We start from the raw sequence: 20,168 nt of genomic DNA on the forward strand, positions 1-20,168 counted from the left end.
GCTCCTGAGAGCATGGACCCTTACCCCAGGAGTCCAGTACCGTGTCTGGTTGGGGCAGGCTGGTTAAGACCAGTCAGCAACCATGTCAGGGCTGTTAGCTTTTGCAGGGAGCACCTCTAATGTGCCCTCTGGGCACATTTTATAATACATCCTGCACTGGCATCAGTGTGGATTTATTATTTTGAGTTGTTTGATACCAAACAACCCGGGGTTCAGCGAGGCCATTATGTAGCTGGGGAATTTGTAGTGACCAGTGTCCAACACATACATTTACAATGGCTTCTCAGTACACTTACCATGTTAAACAATTGGCAAAGGCACTGTAGGGGCATATCTGCTCATGCACACATATGCCCTCACATGCATTATAGTGCACCCTGCCTTAGGGCTGTAAGAACCGCCAGAGGGGTGACTTAGCCATATTGCTTGGAGCGTTAGTGGACATGGCACCCATGGTGAGTGCCATGTTGAGTTTGCAACTTTGGGTGCTCCATGTCATGCACTGCAATGGCAGTTTGCATGAGGCTGGTGTGGGGCCTCTCAGAGTGGCACAATTGGTGCTGCAGGTCTAGGGGCCCCTCTTCAGTACCCATGCCCTAGGTACCAGGGGTGCCATTTACTCGGGACTTACAAGGGTGCCAATCACAATACAGTGTTGGGCAAAGATTGAAGAAAATGGCTCGCTGTTCCAGTTGGAGTACACTTTGCCCAAAGCACTTAGGGCCTCATTACGACCCTGGCGGCCGGCGGTAAGCTGGCGGTAACACTGCCAACAGGCTGGCGGTGTTCCGCCCGCTATTATGACTGTGGCGCAGTAGCCATGGCCATACCGCCGGCCCCTCCAACATACCGCCAGGCTTGCCCTAGGGATTATGAGTCCCCGACCCCATGGAAAGGCTGGCGGTAAGGGGGACTTGGGGTTCCCCGGGGGCCCTGCACTGCCCATGCACTTGGCATGGGCAGTGCAGGGGCCCCCAGGCATAGCCCCATCGCGCATTTCACTGCCCAAAATTCAGGCAGAGAAATGCGTGACAGGTGCTACTGCACCCGCTGCACATCAGCATTGCAGCCGGCTCTATTACGAGCCGGCAGCAATGTTGATTGACTTTTCCAATGTTACCGTCTGCTGGCCCAGCGGAAAAGTCATAATAGGGAGCCAGGAATACCGCCGGCACTGGCGGTATTCTGGCCACGGCAGCCTCAGCGTTCTTTTTAAAAGGCCGCTGAGGTTGTAATGAGGGCCTTAGTTTGAAACCACACAATGTTCCAGGCAAAAAGTGGGGGATAACCATGTCTAAAGAGGCACTTTCTCACACTACCACTCCCCACACCCTTAAAAGAAAGGGGATGACGTTACCCTTTCCCTGGGGAGTCTTCATCCACTAAGTGGAAGAACCTGGAAAGTCCATCTGCATTGGCATGGGCAGTCCCAGATCTGTGTTTTATATTAAAGTCCATTCCGTTCCCTGTAGAGATATGGACGCAGTTTGGGGTTTTCACCTTTCATTTGTTGTTGCCACCTGAGAGGCCTCTGGTCTGTGTGAACTATGAAGTGAGAGCCAAACAGGTATGGCCTCAGCTTCCTAAGGGCCCAGAACACAGCAAAAGCTTCCCTCTCCATGGCACTCCATTTTTGTTCGCTGGGAGTAATCTTCTGCTTATAAAAGCAACAGGCTGGTCATGTTCCTCAGCATTTGTCTGGGCTAGGGCTGCACCTATCACATGCTCAAAGGCATCTTTTTGGATAATAAACTGCTTGGAGTAGTCTAGAGCTTTCAGGACTGGGGCACAGCACATTGCATCCTAAAGTGTGTCAAAAACCTTTTGACAACTCTGTCCAGTTAACCTTTTTGGAGGTAAGGGGGGCACTATGGTGCCATAATTGTTCACAAACCTCCTATAGTACCCAGTGAAGCCAAGGAATGCCCTGACTTGTTGGTTGGAGCTTCCCAAGCCAGAATTGTCTGGGTCTTGGGCTGTAGTGGCTGAACTTGGCCTGTACCTACCAGGTGATCCAAGTAAACAACCTTTCCGTGCCCCATCTGGCACTTACAGGCTGTGATAGTGAGGCCTGCCTTTTGCAGAGCCTCACGGACCCTCCAAAGGTGGATTAGGTGATCCTGCCAGGTAGAGCTGTAGACAGCAATATCATCCAGAAAAGCTGCAGTAAAGGATTCCAACCCAGCCAGGACTTGGTACCCCAACCTCTGGAAGGTGGCAGGTGCTTTCCTCAATCCAAAAGATATCACAGTAAACTGGTAGTGCCCACTTGGAGTGGAGAATGCAGATATTTATTTTGCTCCAGGACTCAGGTCTATCTGCCTGTACCCAGATGTAAGATCAAAGGTACTCAGATATTTGACTAACCCTAATTTGTCAATATGCTTGTCTGCCCTAGGATTTGGGTGTGTATCAGATTTCATTACTGCATTGAGGCTCCTATAGTTCACACGGAATCTCTTTTCTCTTTTCCCAACCTTGAAGTGAGGCTTAGGGCCTAAAACTACAGGCTGGCCCAGGAGCTCTCAGATGGGTCAATGGCACCCAAAACCAGCATCGTGTTTACTTCAACTTGGATGCTTTCTCTGATATGGTCTGACGGTGTATAAATTTTAATTTTGACAGGCAAGCTGTCTCCAGTGTCCACATCATCGGTACACCAACTGGTCCCACCAAGGGTCAGAGAAGAAAGATCAGCATACTGGTTGAGAACTTGCCTGCAATCAGCCTGCTGTTGCTCTGTGAGGGTGTCTGACAAGACCACTCCATCAACAGAACTATCTTTTGGATTGCTGGAGAGATCAGTGAGCGGTTCACTCTCTCCTTCCTATCCCTCATTTGTAACCATGAGTATGGTCATATCAGCTCTGTCCAAATCAGGCTCCAGGTAGTTGACATGAATGCTCCTCTTGGGGGTCTTGCAACTGCCAAGGTCAACTAAGTAGAAGACCTCCCCTTTTCTTTCAAGGATAGACTAGGGCCCGTGCCACTTATCCTGGAGAGCCCTAGGAGCCACAGGCTTCAACACCCATAACTTGTACCCTAGTTGGAATTCCACCATAGCAGCTTTCTGGTCATATCAGTGCTTCTGTAGCTCCTGGCTGGCCTGAAGGCTCTTGCTTGCTTTCTCCATGTACTCAGCCATCCTGAAACGAAGGCCAAGCACATAATCCACAGTGTCTTGTTTGGGCTCTTTGAGAGGCCTCTCCCAGACTTCCCTTACAAGACTCAATGGACCCCTAACAGGATGCCCAAACAAACGTTGAAGGGGGGGGGGGGAGCCTACTCCCTTTTGTGGCACTTCACCGGTAGGCAAAAAACTGACATGGAAGTAAGTCATGCCATCACCTTCTGAGTTTTTCAGGGAGTCCTCCAATCATGCCTTTCAATGTCTGGTCAAATCTTTCAAGCAATCCACTGGTCTGTGGATGGTATGGGGTGGTGAACTTATAAGTCACACCACACTCCTGCCAAATGTGTTTTAAGTATGCAGACAGAAGGTTTAAATCCCTGTCTGATACTATCTCTTTAGGAAAGCCAACCATATTAAAAATGCCCGAGGAGGGCCTAGGCCACCGCAGGGCAGTGATGGTCCCAAGAGGAATAACTTCAGGATATCTAATGGCATGATTTACTACCACCAAAATAAATCTATTTCCTGAGACTGTTTGAGGGTCAATGGGGCCAATAATGTCAACCCCTACCCTTTTGAAAGGCATCCCAACCACAGTGGGAAGTGGGATTAAGGGGTTCTTCCGGTGGCCTCCTGCCTCTCAACTGGCTTGACAAAGAGGCACAGGACTGGCAAATTTTCACCTTTTGGGACATCTCAGGCCAGTAAAAGTGATTCATTAACCTACTCCAGGTTTTTGTTTTGGCCCAGGTGTCCACATAGGGGAATGTCATGGGCTAGAGAGAGATGAAACTCTCTGTACTGCTGAGGTACTACCACCCTCCTGGTTGCACCAGGCTAGAGGTCTCTTGCCTCAGTATACAGGAGTCTATCCTCCCAATAGACCCTAAGGGTACCACTGACATTACCCTGTTCTTACCCTCCAGCTTGATGCCTCAGGCTTTCAAGAGTGGGACAGGTTTTGTCTCTGACACAGATCCTCCCTTGAGGGTCCCCCAGGTCCCAAGAGCTCTGGGTGCGATGGCACAAGCTCTTCAGGCTTAGTTCCCTCTGCGGCTAACAAGTCATCTTCCTTGGAAGAGGGGTTCTGACTTGGAATCTGTTTAGAAGTTGGTCCCCCAGTCTTCCTGCCTTTTCTCTTGGAAGGTTGGTCTATTCTTCCAGGATCCAACACTTCTTGTTCACTTTGGAGTTTGCTCTGTGCCCTGGTTTTGACACAACCCCATTCAGGGATCCCAAGCATGGCTGCATAGGTCCTCATTTCTACTTTAGCCCAGGGAGAATTGTCCAGGTAATTTCTAAGCAGACAGTCTACAGGGATAGATGTAGACAGCCACTTCCTTTTGTCCAGCTACTCCCCCCTCATCCTGTCAAAAGATACCATAGGATGAATCTTCAGCATTGGTGACAGGATACGTTTTTCCCTGTCAGGTATTGATCTGGGTGGGCCAGGTGCTGGGTCACCATAGTGACATGTCCCAGTGCCCCTCAAGGCTTCAACCTTAGTCCCATTAAATAAGGGGTGCTGCCTTTGTTTTTGCATGTTAGTGGGCCAGGCAGCTCAGGATAAATCTGCCCCTCCCTCAGTGACTAATGTTGCCTCTCTGGGTTCACTGACATGGTCAGGGTACAACTGTGATCTCATCTTGAGATAAGCAACTACATTGACTACAGGTGGATTAGAGGCATTCTTTTTGTTTTTACAGCTAGGGTCTCCAGTGCGATGTCCTTTAGTTTTGCAATCATGGCACCAAGCCTTGTTGGGATCAAAGTGCTTTTCTTTGTACCTACCCTTAGACTGGGAGGAGTCTCTGGGCCCACCCTCCTGAGCAGGATTTTTAGGGGTCAGATGAAGGCTTTGTTTTTTTTGGGTTCCAGTGGTTCCTTGAGGGGAGGGGGTGCTTTTTGACCTCTTTCTTGTGGTCTCCCCCCACCAGTGGTAGTTTTGGTTACCCTTGTTTTGACCCAGTGATCTGCCTTCTTCCCCAACTCTAGAGGAGAAAGTGGACCTAGGTCTACCAGGAACTTATGTAGCTTCTCACTGTAACAATTACTCAAAGTATGCTCTTTTACAATTAAATTGTAACTCCCATCATAATCTTGTACCTTGTTACCTTCTAACCAGCCACCCAGCATTTTTACTGAAAAATCCACAAATTCCACCCAGGACTAACTAGCTCTGGGGTTTTCGAGTCTCTCTGAATTTTATACTATATTCTTTAGTGGTAAGTCCAATGCTCTCAATCAGGGTAGCCTTCCGAGGTAGTGTGGGCGAGCAGGCTAATCCAGGAGATGTGGTAAGCATTTGTTGTACTCACAATATCCATAAATGTGGACACACACTCGGAAAAATAGCTCAAGACCAATTTACAAAAAAATACGTAAGCTTTTTATAATTCTTTTAAGACCAAGATCATTATTATATGGTAAGTAATTCTTTAGTTATGAGTTTTCAAAGTTTAGAAAATATTCTGTTTTTGTGCATAATTGCGCACCATAGGAACTAATGGGAAAAACTTCAAAAATCAGGCCATGTTCTCACAGGTGTCACCTTCTGTTTTTCGAGGTTGTAGAGAGGTCCAATGGTCCAGCCAGAGAAGTTGGGGCAGTTCCCGGTTTCAGTTGGAGCAGTGGCTGAAGGTCTTGGAACTGGGGCACAGAGGAGAAGGGGGCCATTTGGAAGCACACTAGAAAGAGGAACTTAAAGGTAAGTTTTCTGGGTCCTCTTGGAGTGGGGAGGTAGCAGGGGCTTGGGGACTATGAGGGCACAGCTGGTTTATCAGTGTGGGGCCCAGGGAGGCCGGGTGCAGTGCAGATATGTGAGCCAGGCATTGGAAGTCTTGGAGTTCTCCCGGTCAAGGGCAGGAAGCTTTGAGGGTGGATTGCACATTAGCAGGGCCATTCGGGGGTGGAGTCCCTTGACTGGTGCTTGCTCTTGTGCTTTTGAGAGTCAGAAATTGACTCTTCTTCTAGGTGCCAACGTAGGGGGTCAGGTACCCTGGGTAGTGGTATGCCACAGCCTTAGAAGGTCCTAGTGCCACCAAACTTGGCCACGTGGAAGGTCTTATCCACCAGCGCTGTTGTACAGTTTTGGCTTGGCTGCTGGGTCATTGGTCAGCAGCAAGTGAGTAAACCAGACTTCACCGATTCCTTGTCTTCAGGGTGCAGGAGAGTGATACCTTCACTCAAGAGGGAGGTTCTTGGCGATTTTTAGAAGGATGGAGGTGCTGTAGGGTATGTAGAGTCCTTCAGGTTTCTAGACAACACCTCAGCAGCGATGGTCAAGTCCTTGGAACAGCATGCAGGGTTTGGCATGTTTTTCTTTGTGGAGCGGGACTTCAGTTCTTGTGCCTTGGGTCTTTTTTTTCCTGGTCTTCTTGTGTCCATCAAATCTGAAATCTTGCTCAGTGGATGCCCTCAAAATGCTGTATTTAGGGTGCATTAGGTGGACTACCTGGTATTGGCCTATGGGCCACCTACCTTAGGGTGGATACACCCAGTAAGTGACTACTTCCTTTGGTAAGGGGACAAATCCCCAACCCTGACTGTCTGTATTTCCTACCATCCAAGATGGAGGAAAATGAAATAGAGTGGTCACCTCGTCTGCCACACCTGAGAGGTGGTGCAGGCTGAGTGTGGCCACTCCCCCTATTTTTGCTACCTTTCCCAATGGCTTTCCTGCCGAAAGTGGGGGTAAAACAGTTGGGCTGCCTTCTGCTGCTAGTAGCAGAGGCGGGAGTCAGATTTCAAATCGGTGGTGCTGGGTTTCGTGCCTGGGGGAGGAGGTGTGACACCTCAGCCCAGGAAAGGCTTTGTCTTCTAGATCCTGAGAGCACAGGCTCTCACCCCAGGAGTCCAGAATCGCATCTGGTGGTGGCAGGCTGGTTAAGACCAGTCAGCAACCATGCCAGGGCTGTTAAATTTTGCTGGGGGCCCCTCTGCGGAGCCCTCGTGGTACATTTTATAATAAATCCTACACTTGCATCAGTGTGGATTTATTATTCTGAGTTGTTTGATACCAAACAATCCGAGGTTCAGAGAGGTCATCATGTAGCTGGGGAACTTGTAGTGACCAGTGTCCAGCACATGCATTTGCTATGGCTTCCCTTTACACTTACTATGTCTAAGAATTGGCAGATACAGTGGGCGCAGATCTGTTCATGCTCACATATGCCCTCACATTCATTATTAAGCATCCTGCCTCAGGGTTTGAAGGCCTGCCAGAGGGGTGACCTACCTATATTGCATGCATTGTTAGTAGACAAGGCACCCATAGTGATCCCATGTCAAGTTTGCAACCTTAGATCTTCCTTGTCATGCACTGCACTGGCAGTTTGCATGAGGCTGGTGTGGAGCCTCTCAGAGTGGCACAATTGGTGCTGCAGCTCTAGGGGGCTCTCTTCAGTACCCATGCCCTGGGTACCAGGGGCGCCATTTATTAGGGACTTAGAAGGGTGGCTGAAGTGCCAATTACAGTATAGTTTTGGGGAAAGAGATAAGGCCCTGGGACCCTGTTGAGCAGGGGCTCAGGGCACTTACAGTTTGAAACCACATGTTCCTGACAAAGTTGGGGCGATGGACCCCCTTCATTATCCTTTTTCAGCCCCATGGAGGTGGCGGTCCATAGGGCTGCTCGGGGGGGGGAGGATTACGCGGCCCCCTGCACATTTCTAAATAATCGTCCTGGGATGTGTTGGTCCTTGAGGCTAATATAAGCACACGAGGACCTGGCCCACCCGGGGGTCAAATAAAAGAAAGGGGCAGGAGACCAACATTTTTTTTTTAAATCTCAGTAAAATCAGTGTATCTTGATACGTGGATTTTGCTAAGATTAAAAAACAAACAAAAACGTTTTAGCTTGGGGGTGGGGGTTGATGGACCCCTAGACCAAGGCGAGGGGCTCAGGGTGACCCTATCCTGACCCTTTTTCTTTCTTTGTTAACTTTTTTGTGGGACTCTGCTGAGTCCCCAGATGGCTGCCAACACTTTGTTGTTGAAGTGTTGCCAGCCAATCAGATATCAACACAAGGACAGTTGGATCCACAACCCTAGAAATCTTTATTTTCTGCCCTTTAATATCTCCAAAACCACTGAACAGATTTACACAAAATCACAAAGCGTGCTTTTTGGACCAAGAGCTAGCTTTCTGCCAAATTTGGTTTAATTCTGTCCAGCGGTTCTGGTTGTAGTCCTGTTCAAAATCCCTATGGGGAAAACACATTTTGGGGTCCCCCTTTTTTTCTCGGTCCGTGCTTGATGGTTCACCCTGAAACTTTCAAGACAGCAGCTTGTTATGTAGCCATTTTAGCTGTAGTTTTGTACACGTTATTTTAGCAACCTAGGCCTGCCGCTGTGCACTTTAACCTAGATATGTTTTATTTTAGCTTCGTTATATTATTTTAACAGTAGCCACATTTGCGGTCTTGTTTTATTTTCTCTATCTAGGCGTTCTTCGCCTAGGTCAGCACTACGTTCTTAAACAAGACATTTCTTTCACTCTGTGCTTTTCTCAAGGCTACAGTAAGATAGGTTGCCTGCAAAAGTGGTACGCTTTGTCTCTGATGTTCACAGAAACATACACACTCTTACGTGGGTATCCTTTCTTGGAACATCATCTGTTTTATTATAAAAACACTACTTTGACCCATGTCTGTTAGAGGGAGATTCCAGCCAGATGACGACGTCAGTATGCTGATTGCTTCACTGCAGCTGCTTATGTAGACTACAGGCCACTTGCTCAGGTATGAGGGATGATGTCTTCCCAGGGGGGAACCTGAAGGGCAGAATTAGAGCTTAACATGCTGTGCTCTAACATAGCTTAGGTAGAAACTACCCTTAAAAACCTCAGTGACAACATGGTAGCGTTATTCTTGTGTTTTACTCTCCTTGTCACAATTTTAATCCTGTTGTGCTTCATCGTCCTAGTTACTGCAATACATGCTTTATTATCCTAGATGCAGTTACTTCAATAAAACCTTACTGAATCTACTCTGCCTCTGATTGTCCTTGCATACGTGAGACTAATGTGACTGAGAGAAACTGATGAGATCTGAGTGACCACGATTCCCCTGAGGAGTCATTTATGTCATGCGCCCGGTTGCCCCAATTATCCCTACTCTTGGGTGGAGATGAGGCACTCCTAGTTAATCGGAACAAACCCGGATTAGGCCGACAGGTGTCACATGGTGCGGGATCAGACTCAGTCCTCAAGTGATTCTGCCGCCTAAATTCAGTAGTCTCATTAGGATAATGAGAACCTATGCTACAAGCTGAACCCACTGAAGTAGATTTTCACATTTTCGTGAAGATTCATCAAGAAGCACCAAAGTTTAATGGCAAAATAAAAAATGCTCTTCCTTTGGAAACTACATCCTAACTATAACTACCTACTGGCGACCACCAGTATGAAGAAAAGAAAATGTGTGTATATATGTGTGTGTGTGTATATATATATATATATATATAATATGGCAGGGGCTCAATATAAATCCTCATTCAAAATAATATTAATAATGATATATAAGTGTATATAAAAAATGCTGCAATTCAACAGTTGAAATAATTTAATGTATTTAATATTATTTTCTGTAGGGTGGTTTGTTAAGCCCCTCCCTTGATTATTTTTTATAGAAGAAAGTTGGGATTCCTGTAAGTAGCCATGTATGGTTATAGACGTACTCCAAGAGTGGGCTGGAGTACTGTTTCGGAACCGTTTGCCTGTAGTAACTTTAAAGGTGTAGTTTGTGAATAGCAATGGGTTTAGTCTTTTGTGGGTGGGTGTTTGTATTTGCACATCCTTCTATAAGCTACTTTTTACCAATTATCCAAAAACCAGACCATTTACGAGTGAATATTCCTCATTTTCCAGCCATTCCCCTTCCACATTTACTATAAAATTGCATATCTACTAGTGCAGGAATCTCTGTACAAATGGCAGAGATATCTGCAGTGAAACAATGAGAATGGTAGTGGTGGTCTGTTGGTAGGTGTAGTTAGTTGCAGGTGTAGGTTTAGGAAAAGCATGTTATAGTACAAAAATATTACTACTGTACTATTGCTTCATGTCTTACAAAACATAGTTTGTGAATTGGGCTCTGTGTGCGCCCTCCCAAATATTTGTTTTAGTGTCTTTATCGCCTGAATCTGATTTTGCCATTCAGAAATCTCATTATTGGATGGCTTTCAATAAGTCATTCTCCAATATCGGATCTTTCATAGATTCACATGCTTGAATATTCCCCATCGTCGAAGTGGGAGTCCCACAGTACCTTAGCAAAGCAGTACACATTCGTATTCTAGACTATAATGGCAATTCACATTCTGTTTATAGCCTATCTACTTCCTTTTCTAAAAAAAAAAGGGCCAAGCTTGTACTATGACCGATCAGATGCCAGCACCCTCTAGAACACTTTCACACACGCTGTTTCCCTCAGATTATCTACTGCACGTCGGATTATCTACTGCACGTCATGTGAAGGGAGTCTCCTTCAGCTCTGCTCAACTACCTGTTTTCCTCACAAGTTTACAGAAGAATTTTATTCTTTAAGAGGCATTATTTCAACAACCTGCCATTTTTCCGACTGGGTAATATGTCCCATATTTTCAAAAAATCCTTTTCAGGGCTTGTGACATCTGTGGAAAGAAAAGACTCCACTCATACGATCCTCATAAACAATGTATTCATTGTTTATATCCGGATCATAAGGTAAAGGACTGTAAGATTTGCCGCACTTTCTCTCAGAAGACTTGAAAGGACAGAGAAGGTAGGCTTTTATTATGGCTCCAGAAACTCAAGACCAGAGAATATCCTTTATCTGAGGAGGATAATGATGATTCCTCACAAGCCACGACTTCAACTAAGAGGCAGAGAACTGGCGAAAAACATTCTTCAGAGATAAAAGCGAAAGTCAGTAAAAAATCCAAGCATACTTACATTGGGCGAGAGAGGAGATATAAAAATCAACTTCCAGACAACATATACCTACTCCTAAGGTTAGATCTCTGCACACTACTCCTTCCCTGAAGGAAACTATTCTAAAAAATACTTCACACTCTGCCACATCGATGATGAGAGTAAAAAAAATCAGATTCATCGTCCACGAAAACTTCCACAAATTAACCACCATCGACGCGCTTGTCGATTGCTTCATCGACTGACGCTAACACCTAAGTTTCCTTCACTGAGTTCTCCTATGATAGTTTAATCGTCTCTATTTTCGTTGATAATTGTAACGGCGAAAACCTTTGAACTCCGCTTGGTGGAGGTCTCGTCGCCGACAACCTACTTGAGTTGCCCATCGCCGCAGACAATATTGATGACTCGAGAACCATCCACAGTAACTTCAACGATGACATCATCGTCAAAGAGGTTGTCGACGAGTGTTATATCGATGAAGAAGACCTCGTCATCAAAGCTTCCATCGACGACCCTGTCAACGATGACACCGTCAACGGTAGCTGTGTCGTCGATGAAGATTCTCAACGGGCCCTTCAACGACTATTCCGGACTCAGGAATAACGACCCTACCATCGCCAGCCTTACGTTTACCATTGTTGGGGCAACAGTAGCTGACAAATTTGTCGACAAAATCAAAAGATCATTCTACAGAATCACCAGTTCCGCAATTTGAAAGGTCATTTCTACCGCTTTCTCTTATACCACTAAATGACAATCCATCAGATTACACAATACTGCCTATGCATACATCACCAAGTAACGTCCAGCTTTAGCCATCTATCTGCCTCTTAGATGATGTTGGAGCTTCTGAAAATTACAGAATTTTTGGCGCAGCTAGTAGCCCATCTCAACTTGGGGTTAAATGCCAGGATTTTGATAAGAAAAACGACGAACAGTATCACAAATATTACAGGACAGCTGATCAAACACAACCAATCCCACAGGAGTGTTCAGAATATCACCAGGAAAATGTCCTTCCTATACCAGCATCTCTAATAACAAATCTTCAGAGTATGCTTCAAGATTACTACTGCAGGTTCTCTGCTTCGCTTCCTGCAACACCTATCCCACAGGGAGCACCTCTGATGCACCTCTTTCAGACACCCACACCGTTGCCAAGTCCAACTCCATTGGTTTCGACACCAATTGTATCTTCACAAGAGGTCACAACTGAGTTCACACAACCCATTGCTAAGGGTGTGCCCTCGTCAGATGAGGGCGGAGAAGTAGGTGGTTTGGTCCTTTTTTAGAAAAGGTAGTAGATAGGCTATTTAACAGAATGTGCATTGCCATTATAGCCTAGAATACTGATGTATGCTGCTATGTTAAGGTACTGTGGGACTCCTACTTTGAAGACAGGTAATATTCAAGCATGTGAATCTATGAAAGATACCAATACTGGAGAACTACAGTTACAGGTAAGTAACTACTTTTCTCATTTCTAATGTTACCAATAGGAACATTTATCAGATTCCTAATCTGAGAGATGCCTTGAAGTGCTGGAGTACAAAGGGTAAAGTGAAATGGATTTTTTTTTGTCTCTACAGATTTCCTGTTTTAAGCTTGGTGGTTGCGCAACTCCGAGTCAGTGTTTTGGGTTATCGTGTTACGGTGCATTTTTACAGGTAAAGTATCCTACTGCCTCACTGGTAATGCATTTATCTTTTGCCAATTTAGAGTCTGATTATAAGTAAAGTGGAATTCCAAGTATAAATTATTGATACCAGCTGGAATTTCCTTGTGGATTCTTGCAATTACAAGTTAATTCCCAAGGATCGGGATGGAAGGATAGGCTGTCGTCTGACAGGGAGGAACTTCCTGTGACATTGCTGAAGGTCAGGCAAGGGCTGGAAAAAGGGTCGGACTACAATGCAGCCCTTTCCCCACAACCATTTTACTGACCAGTATTTCTGGATTGTGAAATGGGATCCATTGTTCCGCACCCAGTAAATCCAGGTCCGAGAGCACCAGTCCCCTTGTGATCGTGAACAGTACAATTTCATACAGAAATTTCGTTATGCCAGACTTGTAATCATGCCCCAAGTATTTATATGGTAACCACTGCACAGAAATCAGGAATCAGGAATTTGTATAAGGCAATGTCATGTCTTTGTTAAAACTGTATGGGGTCATGAAGATAAAAATAGGCTTTATATGACATACATAATAATGTTTACCAAGTTCAGAAAGCTCTGAAACTTCAAGAGAATTACTCTAATTTCTTGACTCGCTTCCGTCCATATAAATTCAGTACTACATTTTTGTGATACTGCGAGATTGCTGTTGAAAAACACTTACACTTCAGGTAGCATATGCAAATCCATGATCCGTAAATGGTCAAACCACATTTTGTTGCAAAGTTCTACAACCTCATACGGGTTAATTAGTCATGCATGTGTGCACATTTGAGTATACAAGAAATGGATGGAATGTTTGACTTAATCTCAGTTACTGCTAATTCCTCGAGCCACATCCCATACATTTGTTATTTTGAACACCATGCAGGGTGCACACGTGTGAGACTTAGAGGAGAACTTTGTGATTAGAAGGGGGTACAATGTATGTTGTCAGCCTAGCAGATTATTTTGAGTTCATGGGTAAGGCACTCCTTAGTCTGTCATCGTGTCACCTGGCATCTGATGTTCTCCCTTGAGCCAATAAAAGTTAGGGTTTTCGGCACTGCTAAAGTTAATAAAAATATATAGACTGATTTCTGCATCATAAGATCTTCACTTACAATCACAAAAGTAGAACATTCCTACCTGTATGAGGGGACCTGGAACACTTCAATTGTAACAGATCATGTATATCTACATGAGGTGCAAAGCTGTCATTTTTCCAAAACAGACAAAAATCTCCAAAGCCTTAATGGGCTAATTTTTCATAGTGTTCTCTTTAATCTTCTATAATACTTAAGGCATCATTGCAGCATGAGTCCTGGATATGCTACAACGAAGCATCAAAGCTTAAACAATGGATATGAAAGAAAAATCAGCTAATCAAGTTAAATGCGCAGAGGCATAAAAATATGCACTGCCCCTTTAAGAAGCCAACAGCTTCCATATCCTAGCATGTCTTTACTTGGGAGTTGCCTCAGATTTTTTTTCCGGCTCATGCTTCAAACTTCTCTGTTTTTTTAAATCTTATTCTTTGAGGTTTTATATGGGTTTTCAAACAGAATTGTATTCATTTGACCTTTTTTACCTTTGTGCTCTTGTTTCTATCATCTGTGAGATTTGTCTTATTCTAACTTGCTGATTTTCCTCCTATTTAAATTGAGCAGACAAGGCTTATTTTGTTTATTTATTGTGAGTTCACTGAGAATTGTTTTCTGTTTCACTGTGATTGGTTAGTCAGCCGGGGATCCACGGTGGGATTAGTAAAACATCACCACAAAGTTGCAATGTCATTGGCTGGTTGCTGATGGAGGTACACTGCAATTGGCTGACCTTTGGCATTGCCGCGCTGAGACTGGTTGTTTGCTAGATTATTCTGTGTTATTTTAGGAATGTTTTGAGTGAAAGTATAGGGTGCTCTGTCAAACTCCTAGAGCCCTTAGTGTACTTTCTACTGAGGGTCAGAAATCACCTGCCTTGGGAATGTCTGCATATGAAATGATGGAGGACATTGAGTTTTATGTGTGAACCTGGATTTCTGAATGGCATCTATATATTGTCTCAGATAAAGATACAAAGCCACTACCTAAGCCTACACAGTTTGAGGCATTAAACAAACTGATTGGGATGGCTATAGAGGAGAGAAAGAAAATGTTAAAACAGGTGAAAAGCTCATTTAGACAATGGGTTGAAAGCAAGAGGGATCATCAGGAAAGATGCTGGCGAGAGGATATGATGGGGGAGAGAACACTTCGTGCAATAGTCGGAGACAGCAGACAGAAAAAAACTGAGGCAGAGAAACAAAATCAAGATTCAGATGAGGTGGTTATGTTTTTTTAATTTCAGACCTCCTCCGTATCCAGTTGAAGGACAGAGACAGGGACCTGGTCGTGCTGTTTAGCACCAGACACAGGTGCAGTGGGAGATAGTGGAGATGTGCAAGCACTGGAACCAACTAGAGCTGTGATTGAGAGTGCCTCATCTGAAATTGCAATGATAGCATTTCTGAGTACTAGTGCAGAGTCTACAGCTGCTTCTCTGGTTTGAATGGATCTGCTTGATACTACTGTGGTTATTTTACAAGACCAGATGTGGGTCCCGTGCTTCCCATGCCACTGGATTCAAGCTAGCCTGGCTGATGAGGGGTGAAACCCCGAAACCAGTCCCAGGATGCTTGTTTCAGGTCTAGTGAGGACCTGGCTTGGCAGTTCGGTCTGGACTGTTCCCATGAGGAACAGGGTCAAGACTGATTTGCATTTGGCTGGGTCCAAACTGGGGTGGCATGGTGAGCAAAAGAACGATGGATTAAACCTAGATCTATGACTGGGGGTGAGTGTTTGACAATGTTCAGCATTCCGTCCATCACTTGTTGTTTTTGCTTTGTCGCCCTAAGTGGGAAGGGTATGCCCAGACGTGGGTCCCTTGCTTCCCATGCCACTGGATTCAAGCTAGCCTGGCTGATGAGGGGTGAAACCCCGAAACCGGTCCCAGGATGCTTGTTTCCGGTCCAGTGAGGACCTGGCTTGGTAGTTCGGTCTGGACTGTTCCCATGAGGAACAGGGTCAAGACTGATTTGCATATGGCTGGGTCCAAACTGGGGTGGCATGGTGAGCAAAAGAACAATGGATTAAACCCAGATCTATGACTGGGGGTGAGTGTTTGACAATGTTCAGCATTCCGTCCATCACTTGTTGTTTTTGCTTTGTCGCCCTAAGTGGGAAGGGTATGCCCAGACGTGGGTCCTGTGCTTCCCATGCCACTGGATTCAAGCTAGCCTGGCTGATGAGGGGTGAAACACCGAAACCGGTCCCAGGATGCTTGTTTCCGGTCCAGTGAGGACCTGGCTTGGCAGTTCGGTCTGGACTGTTCCCATGAGGAACAGGGTCAAGACTGATTTGCATATGGCTGGGTCCAAACTGGGGTGGCATGGTGAGCAAAAGAACGATGGATTAAACCCAGATCTATGACTGGGGGTGACTGTTTGACAATGTTCAGCATTCCGTCCATCACTTGTTGTTTTTGCTTTGTTGCCCTAAGTGGGAAGGGTATGCCCAGACGTGGATCCCGTGCTTCCCATGCCACTGGATTCAAGCTAGCCTGGCTGATGAGGGGTGAAACCCTGAAACCGGTCCCAGGATGCTTGTTTCCGGTCCAGTGAGGACCTGGCTTGGCAGTTCGGTCTGGACTGTTCCCATGAGGAACAGGGTCAAGACTGATTTGCATATGGCTGGGTCCAAACTGGGGTGGCATGGTGAGCAAAAGAACAATGGATTAAACCCAGATCTATGACTGGGGGTGAGTGTTTGACAATGTTCAGCATACCGTCCATCACTTGTTGTTTTTGCTTTGTCGCCCTAAGTGGGAAGGGTATGCCCAGACGTGGGTCCCGTGCTTCCCGTGCCACTGGATTCAAGCTAGCCTGGCTGATGAGGGGTGAAACCCCGAAACCGGTCCCAGGATGCTTGTTTCTGGTCCAGTGAGGAGCTGGTTTGGCAGTTCGGTCTGGACTGTTCCCATGAGGAACAGGGTCAAGACTGATTTGCATATGGCTGGGTCCAAACTGGGGTGGCATGGTGAGCAAAAGAACGATGGATTAAACCCAGATCTATGACTGGGGGTGAGTGTTTGACTATGTTCAGCATTCCGTCCATCACTTGTTGTTTTTGCTTTGTCGCCCTAAGTGGGAAGGGTATGCCCAGACGTGGGTCCCGGGCTTCCCATGCCACTGGATTCAAGCTAGCCTGGCTGATGAGGGGTGAAACCCCGAAACCGGTCCCAGGATGCTTGTTTCCGGTCCAGTGAGGACCTGGCTTGGCAGTTCGGTCTGGACTGTTCCCATGAGGAACAGGGTCAAGACTGATTTGCATATGGCTGGGTCCAAACTGGGGTGGCATGGTGAGCAAAAGAACATGGATTAAACCCAGATCTATGACTGGGGGTGAGTGTTTGACAATGTTCAGCATTCCATCCATCACTTGTTGTTTTTGCTTTGTCGCCCTAAGTGGGAAGGGTATGCCCAGACGTGGGTCCCGTGCTTCCCATGCCACTGGATTCAAGCTAGCCTGGCTGATGAGGGGTGAAACCCCGAAACCGGTCCCAGGATGCTTGCTTCCGGTCCAGTGAGGACCTGGCTTGGCAGTACGGTCTGGACTGTTCCCATGAGGAACAGGGTCAAGACTGATTTGCATTTGGCTGGGTCCAAACTGGGGTGGCATGGTGAGCAAAAGAACGATGGATTAAACCCAGATCTATGACTGGGGGTGAGTGTTTGACAATGTTCAGCATTCCGTCCATCACTTGTTGTTTTTGCTTTCTTGTTGTTTTTGCTTTGTCGCCCTAAGTGGGAAGGGTATGCCCAGACGTGGGTCCCGTGCTTCCCATGTCACAGGATTCAAGCTAGCCTGGCTGATGAGGGGTGAAACCCCGAAACCGGTCCCAAGATGCTTGTTTCCGGTCCAGTGAGGAGCTGGCTTGGCAGTTCGGTCTGGACTGTTCCCATGAGGAACAGGGTCAAGACTGATTTGCATATGGCTGGGTCCAAACTGGGGTGGCATGGTGAGCAAAAGAACGATGGATTAAACCCAGATCTATGACTGGGGGTGAGTGTTTGACAATGTTCAGCATTCCGTCCATCACTTGTTGTTTCTATTTTACAAGGGACAATTGACCTGAGCAGATTATTGTCATACAGTGTGGAGGAAATTAGCTATTTGATGAGGCAGCGGCAAGGTTTCCAAATGAAGTACATGACAAGCTTGAAGAATTAGCTAGTAAGTGTGAGGTAGACAGCAATAAAATGAAGAATGTGAGGAGAAGTTACAATATGGACCCATAAATTGATTAAATAAAGCAATTGGGCTCATATTAAAGATTTAGGTGAAAAGACAAGGTAATGATGTGATTTAAAGAGATACAGACAAAGGTTGGAAGAAAGGATTTACTATTAACAAAAAGCTCTGAGTCATTAAAGGAAGTAACTAGTGATTCGTAAATGGGGTCAGTTTCAGAATTCCAATTAAGAAAAGTACATATAGGGAATTATGTGCCTTGGACAAGAGCTGATCTTAATGCTTTTACAAAAAAAAATCCAAAATTATGAGAAGACCCTAAAAAGTGGTAAAAGGGAGTTCATAGATTGACCATTTTGAAAATGCTTTGGGCTGATTTTATTTTAGTTTTTGAGATTGTAGTTTCTAGTGATTTGTGGTCTGAGTATAAGGTAATTGTTGCTTGGCTTACAGAGGAACCACCTATAGTTGTGCCTACTAATCTAAATACAGAGGTGATAAAGCATTTAAAAAAGGAGGTGTCGAAATAAAAATCTAAGATTTTGAGATCTTCACAAGGGCCAAAAGTCAGTGCATGCCTACTATGAGATACTGATGCAGATGTTTAAGAAGCACAGTGGAGTCGAAATTTCTGAAAAAGGTGGTGCTAGTTGTTTTGTTTCTTCTTTTGTCATGGATTTGCATCCTGAGCTCAATTCTCATATACAGCAATGTGATGTTCTGGCAGGCAAAGAGTATAGATAAGAGCTTGCATTTCGCTAAATGTAGCAATGATTGGTTTGGTGCGAAGCTGAAAAGGATTGCCCAGATGAAGTAATTTGAAAGGAATGGCAGGAATCAGATGATGAGTTCTGACCTATATGCTTATTTTGAGCAGTCCTGGAGGTAGATCAGTGGCCCCTATATTGAGAGGGAAGTCACTGGCTGTCTCGTCTTTCTTGATCGATAGGGGAGCTACCCATTCTATAATTCATTTTATGGAAGTTCCAAACCTACTCCTCTCTGAAAGAGAAGTCCAAGTTGTAGGAATCAGTAATAATCCGATTGTTAATCAAGCAGATGTTCCTTTTCAAATAGCGTCCATGGAAAATAATCATCAGTTCATTCTGTGTGACTCAAATTGTGTAAACTTGTTGGACAAAGACTTGCTTTACAAGGTGAACTGTGTGATTTATTGTACATGAGATGGTGTTGCAAATTAAATTCAAGATGATGATTCTGTCTTTAAAATTAAAGGACATGATTTAGGAGTTCAGCTGTTCCCAGTCCTGACAATAGATGATTTTTCTCTGGGTTTATTTAAGACATGCTGTCAAAAAGAAGTGTGGTATTTCTCTGGTAAAAAAATAGGATTAGTAAAAAGTACGAAACCTGTAAAGATAAATGTAAAACTCAATGCTGTATGTCCGCATAGCTAAACTTTAGTGAGAACATTATCATGGAATATTGAGGTTGGGCTAGCACTTGGAAAATGGGATAAGGCCTAATTTGTTAAAATGTCAGCTGCTTTGGCACATGCCGTTTTTATGCAAGAGGAATGATAAACACCTTTTGTATAATCTTGCACATTATACTTGCCAGTATTGAAAATTGAAGATGGGTCAGTGGCGGGATACCTGGTAAAGCCTAATTATTCAAAGCTTAACTAGCACCCGTTTTTATGCAGATGGAATGATATGCACCTTTTGCCTAATATTGCACATTGCAATTACTTGTCATTGAAAATTGAGGATGGGCCAGTGCCGAGATACTTTGATTAGGGTTAAATTATTGAAAGTTCAACAGTTTTTGACATTTTGCCTCCTAGGAAGATTGAATAATATGTAGCCCTGGCATAATATTGTACATCATGAGGTCTATCTGGTATGTTAGAATCAATTTAGCGTAATTTTGCACATGGCTCTGGCCAATGAATATTTTAAAACTGACTATTGGACAGATCTGCATTTTAATTGTGGTGAATTGCGAATGACCTGGGATGGGTCATTTCGTACTTGTAATTTGCTCAAACTCACGATTGGTATGTTTATACACAAGGTTATATATGTCTGTTGCTACCATTAAAAGATACTGAGGTTAAATGTTTTTATGGTTTTTAACTTGACTGACTTTTTATTATTTATTTGGAGTTTACATTGTCATTTTTATGGTTTTTATTAACTAATAAAATAAAC

At 44.9% G+C, this 20,168-nt stretch overlaps 1 protein-coding gene across 1 annotated transcript in view; it reads left to right on the forward strand.

The window, feature by feature from the left end:
- The window catches only part of FBXO47 (F-box protein 47), a gene marked incomplete at its 5' end in the record, with an annotated part of 1,596,302 nt that overhangs the window by 590,657 nt on the left and 985,477 nt on the right, over positions 1–20,168 (forward strand). The window contains one exon of the mRNA XM_069242011.1: positions 12,638–12,715. Within this exon, the coding sequence (XP_069098112.1) occupies positions 12,638–12,715 (78 nt within the window). The remainder of the gene's footprint in view (positions 1–12,637; positions 12,716–20,168) is intronic.

Source organism: Pleurodeles waltl, chromosome 6 (assembly GCF_031143425.1).
Source record: "Pleurodeles waltl isolate 20211129_DDA chromosome 6, aPleWal1.hap1.20221129, whole genome shotgun sequence".
Classification (NCBI taxonomy): domain Eukaryota; kingdom Metazoa; phylum Chordata; class Amphibia; order Caudata; family Salamandridae; genus Pleurodeles; species Pleurodeles waltl.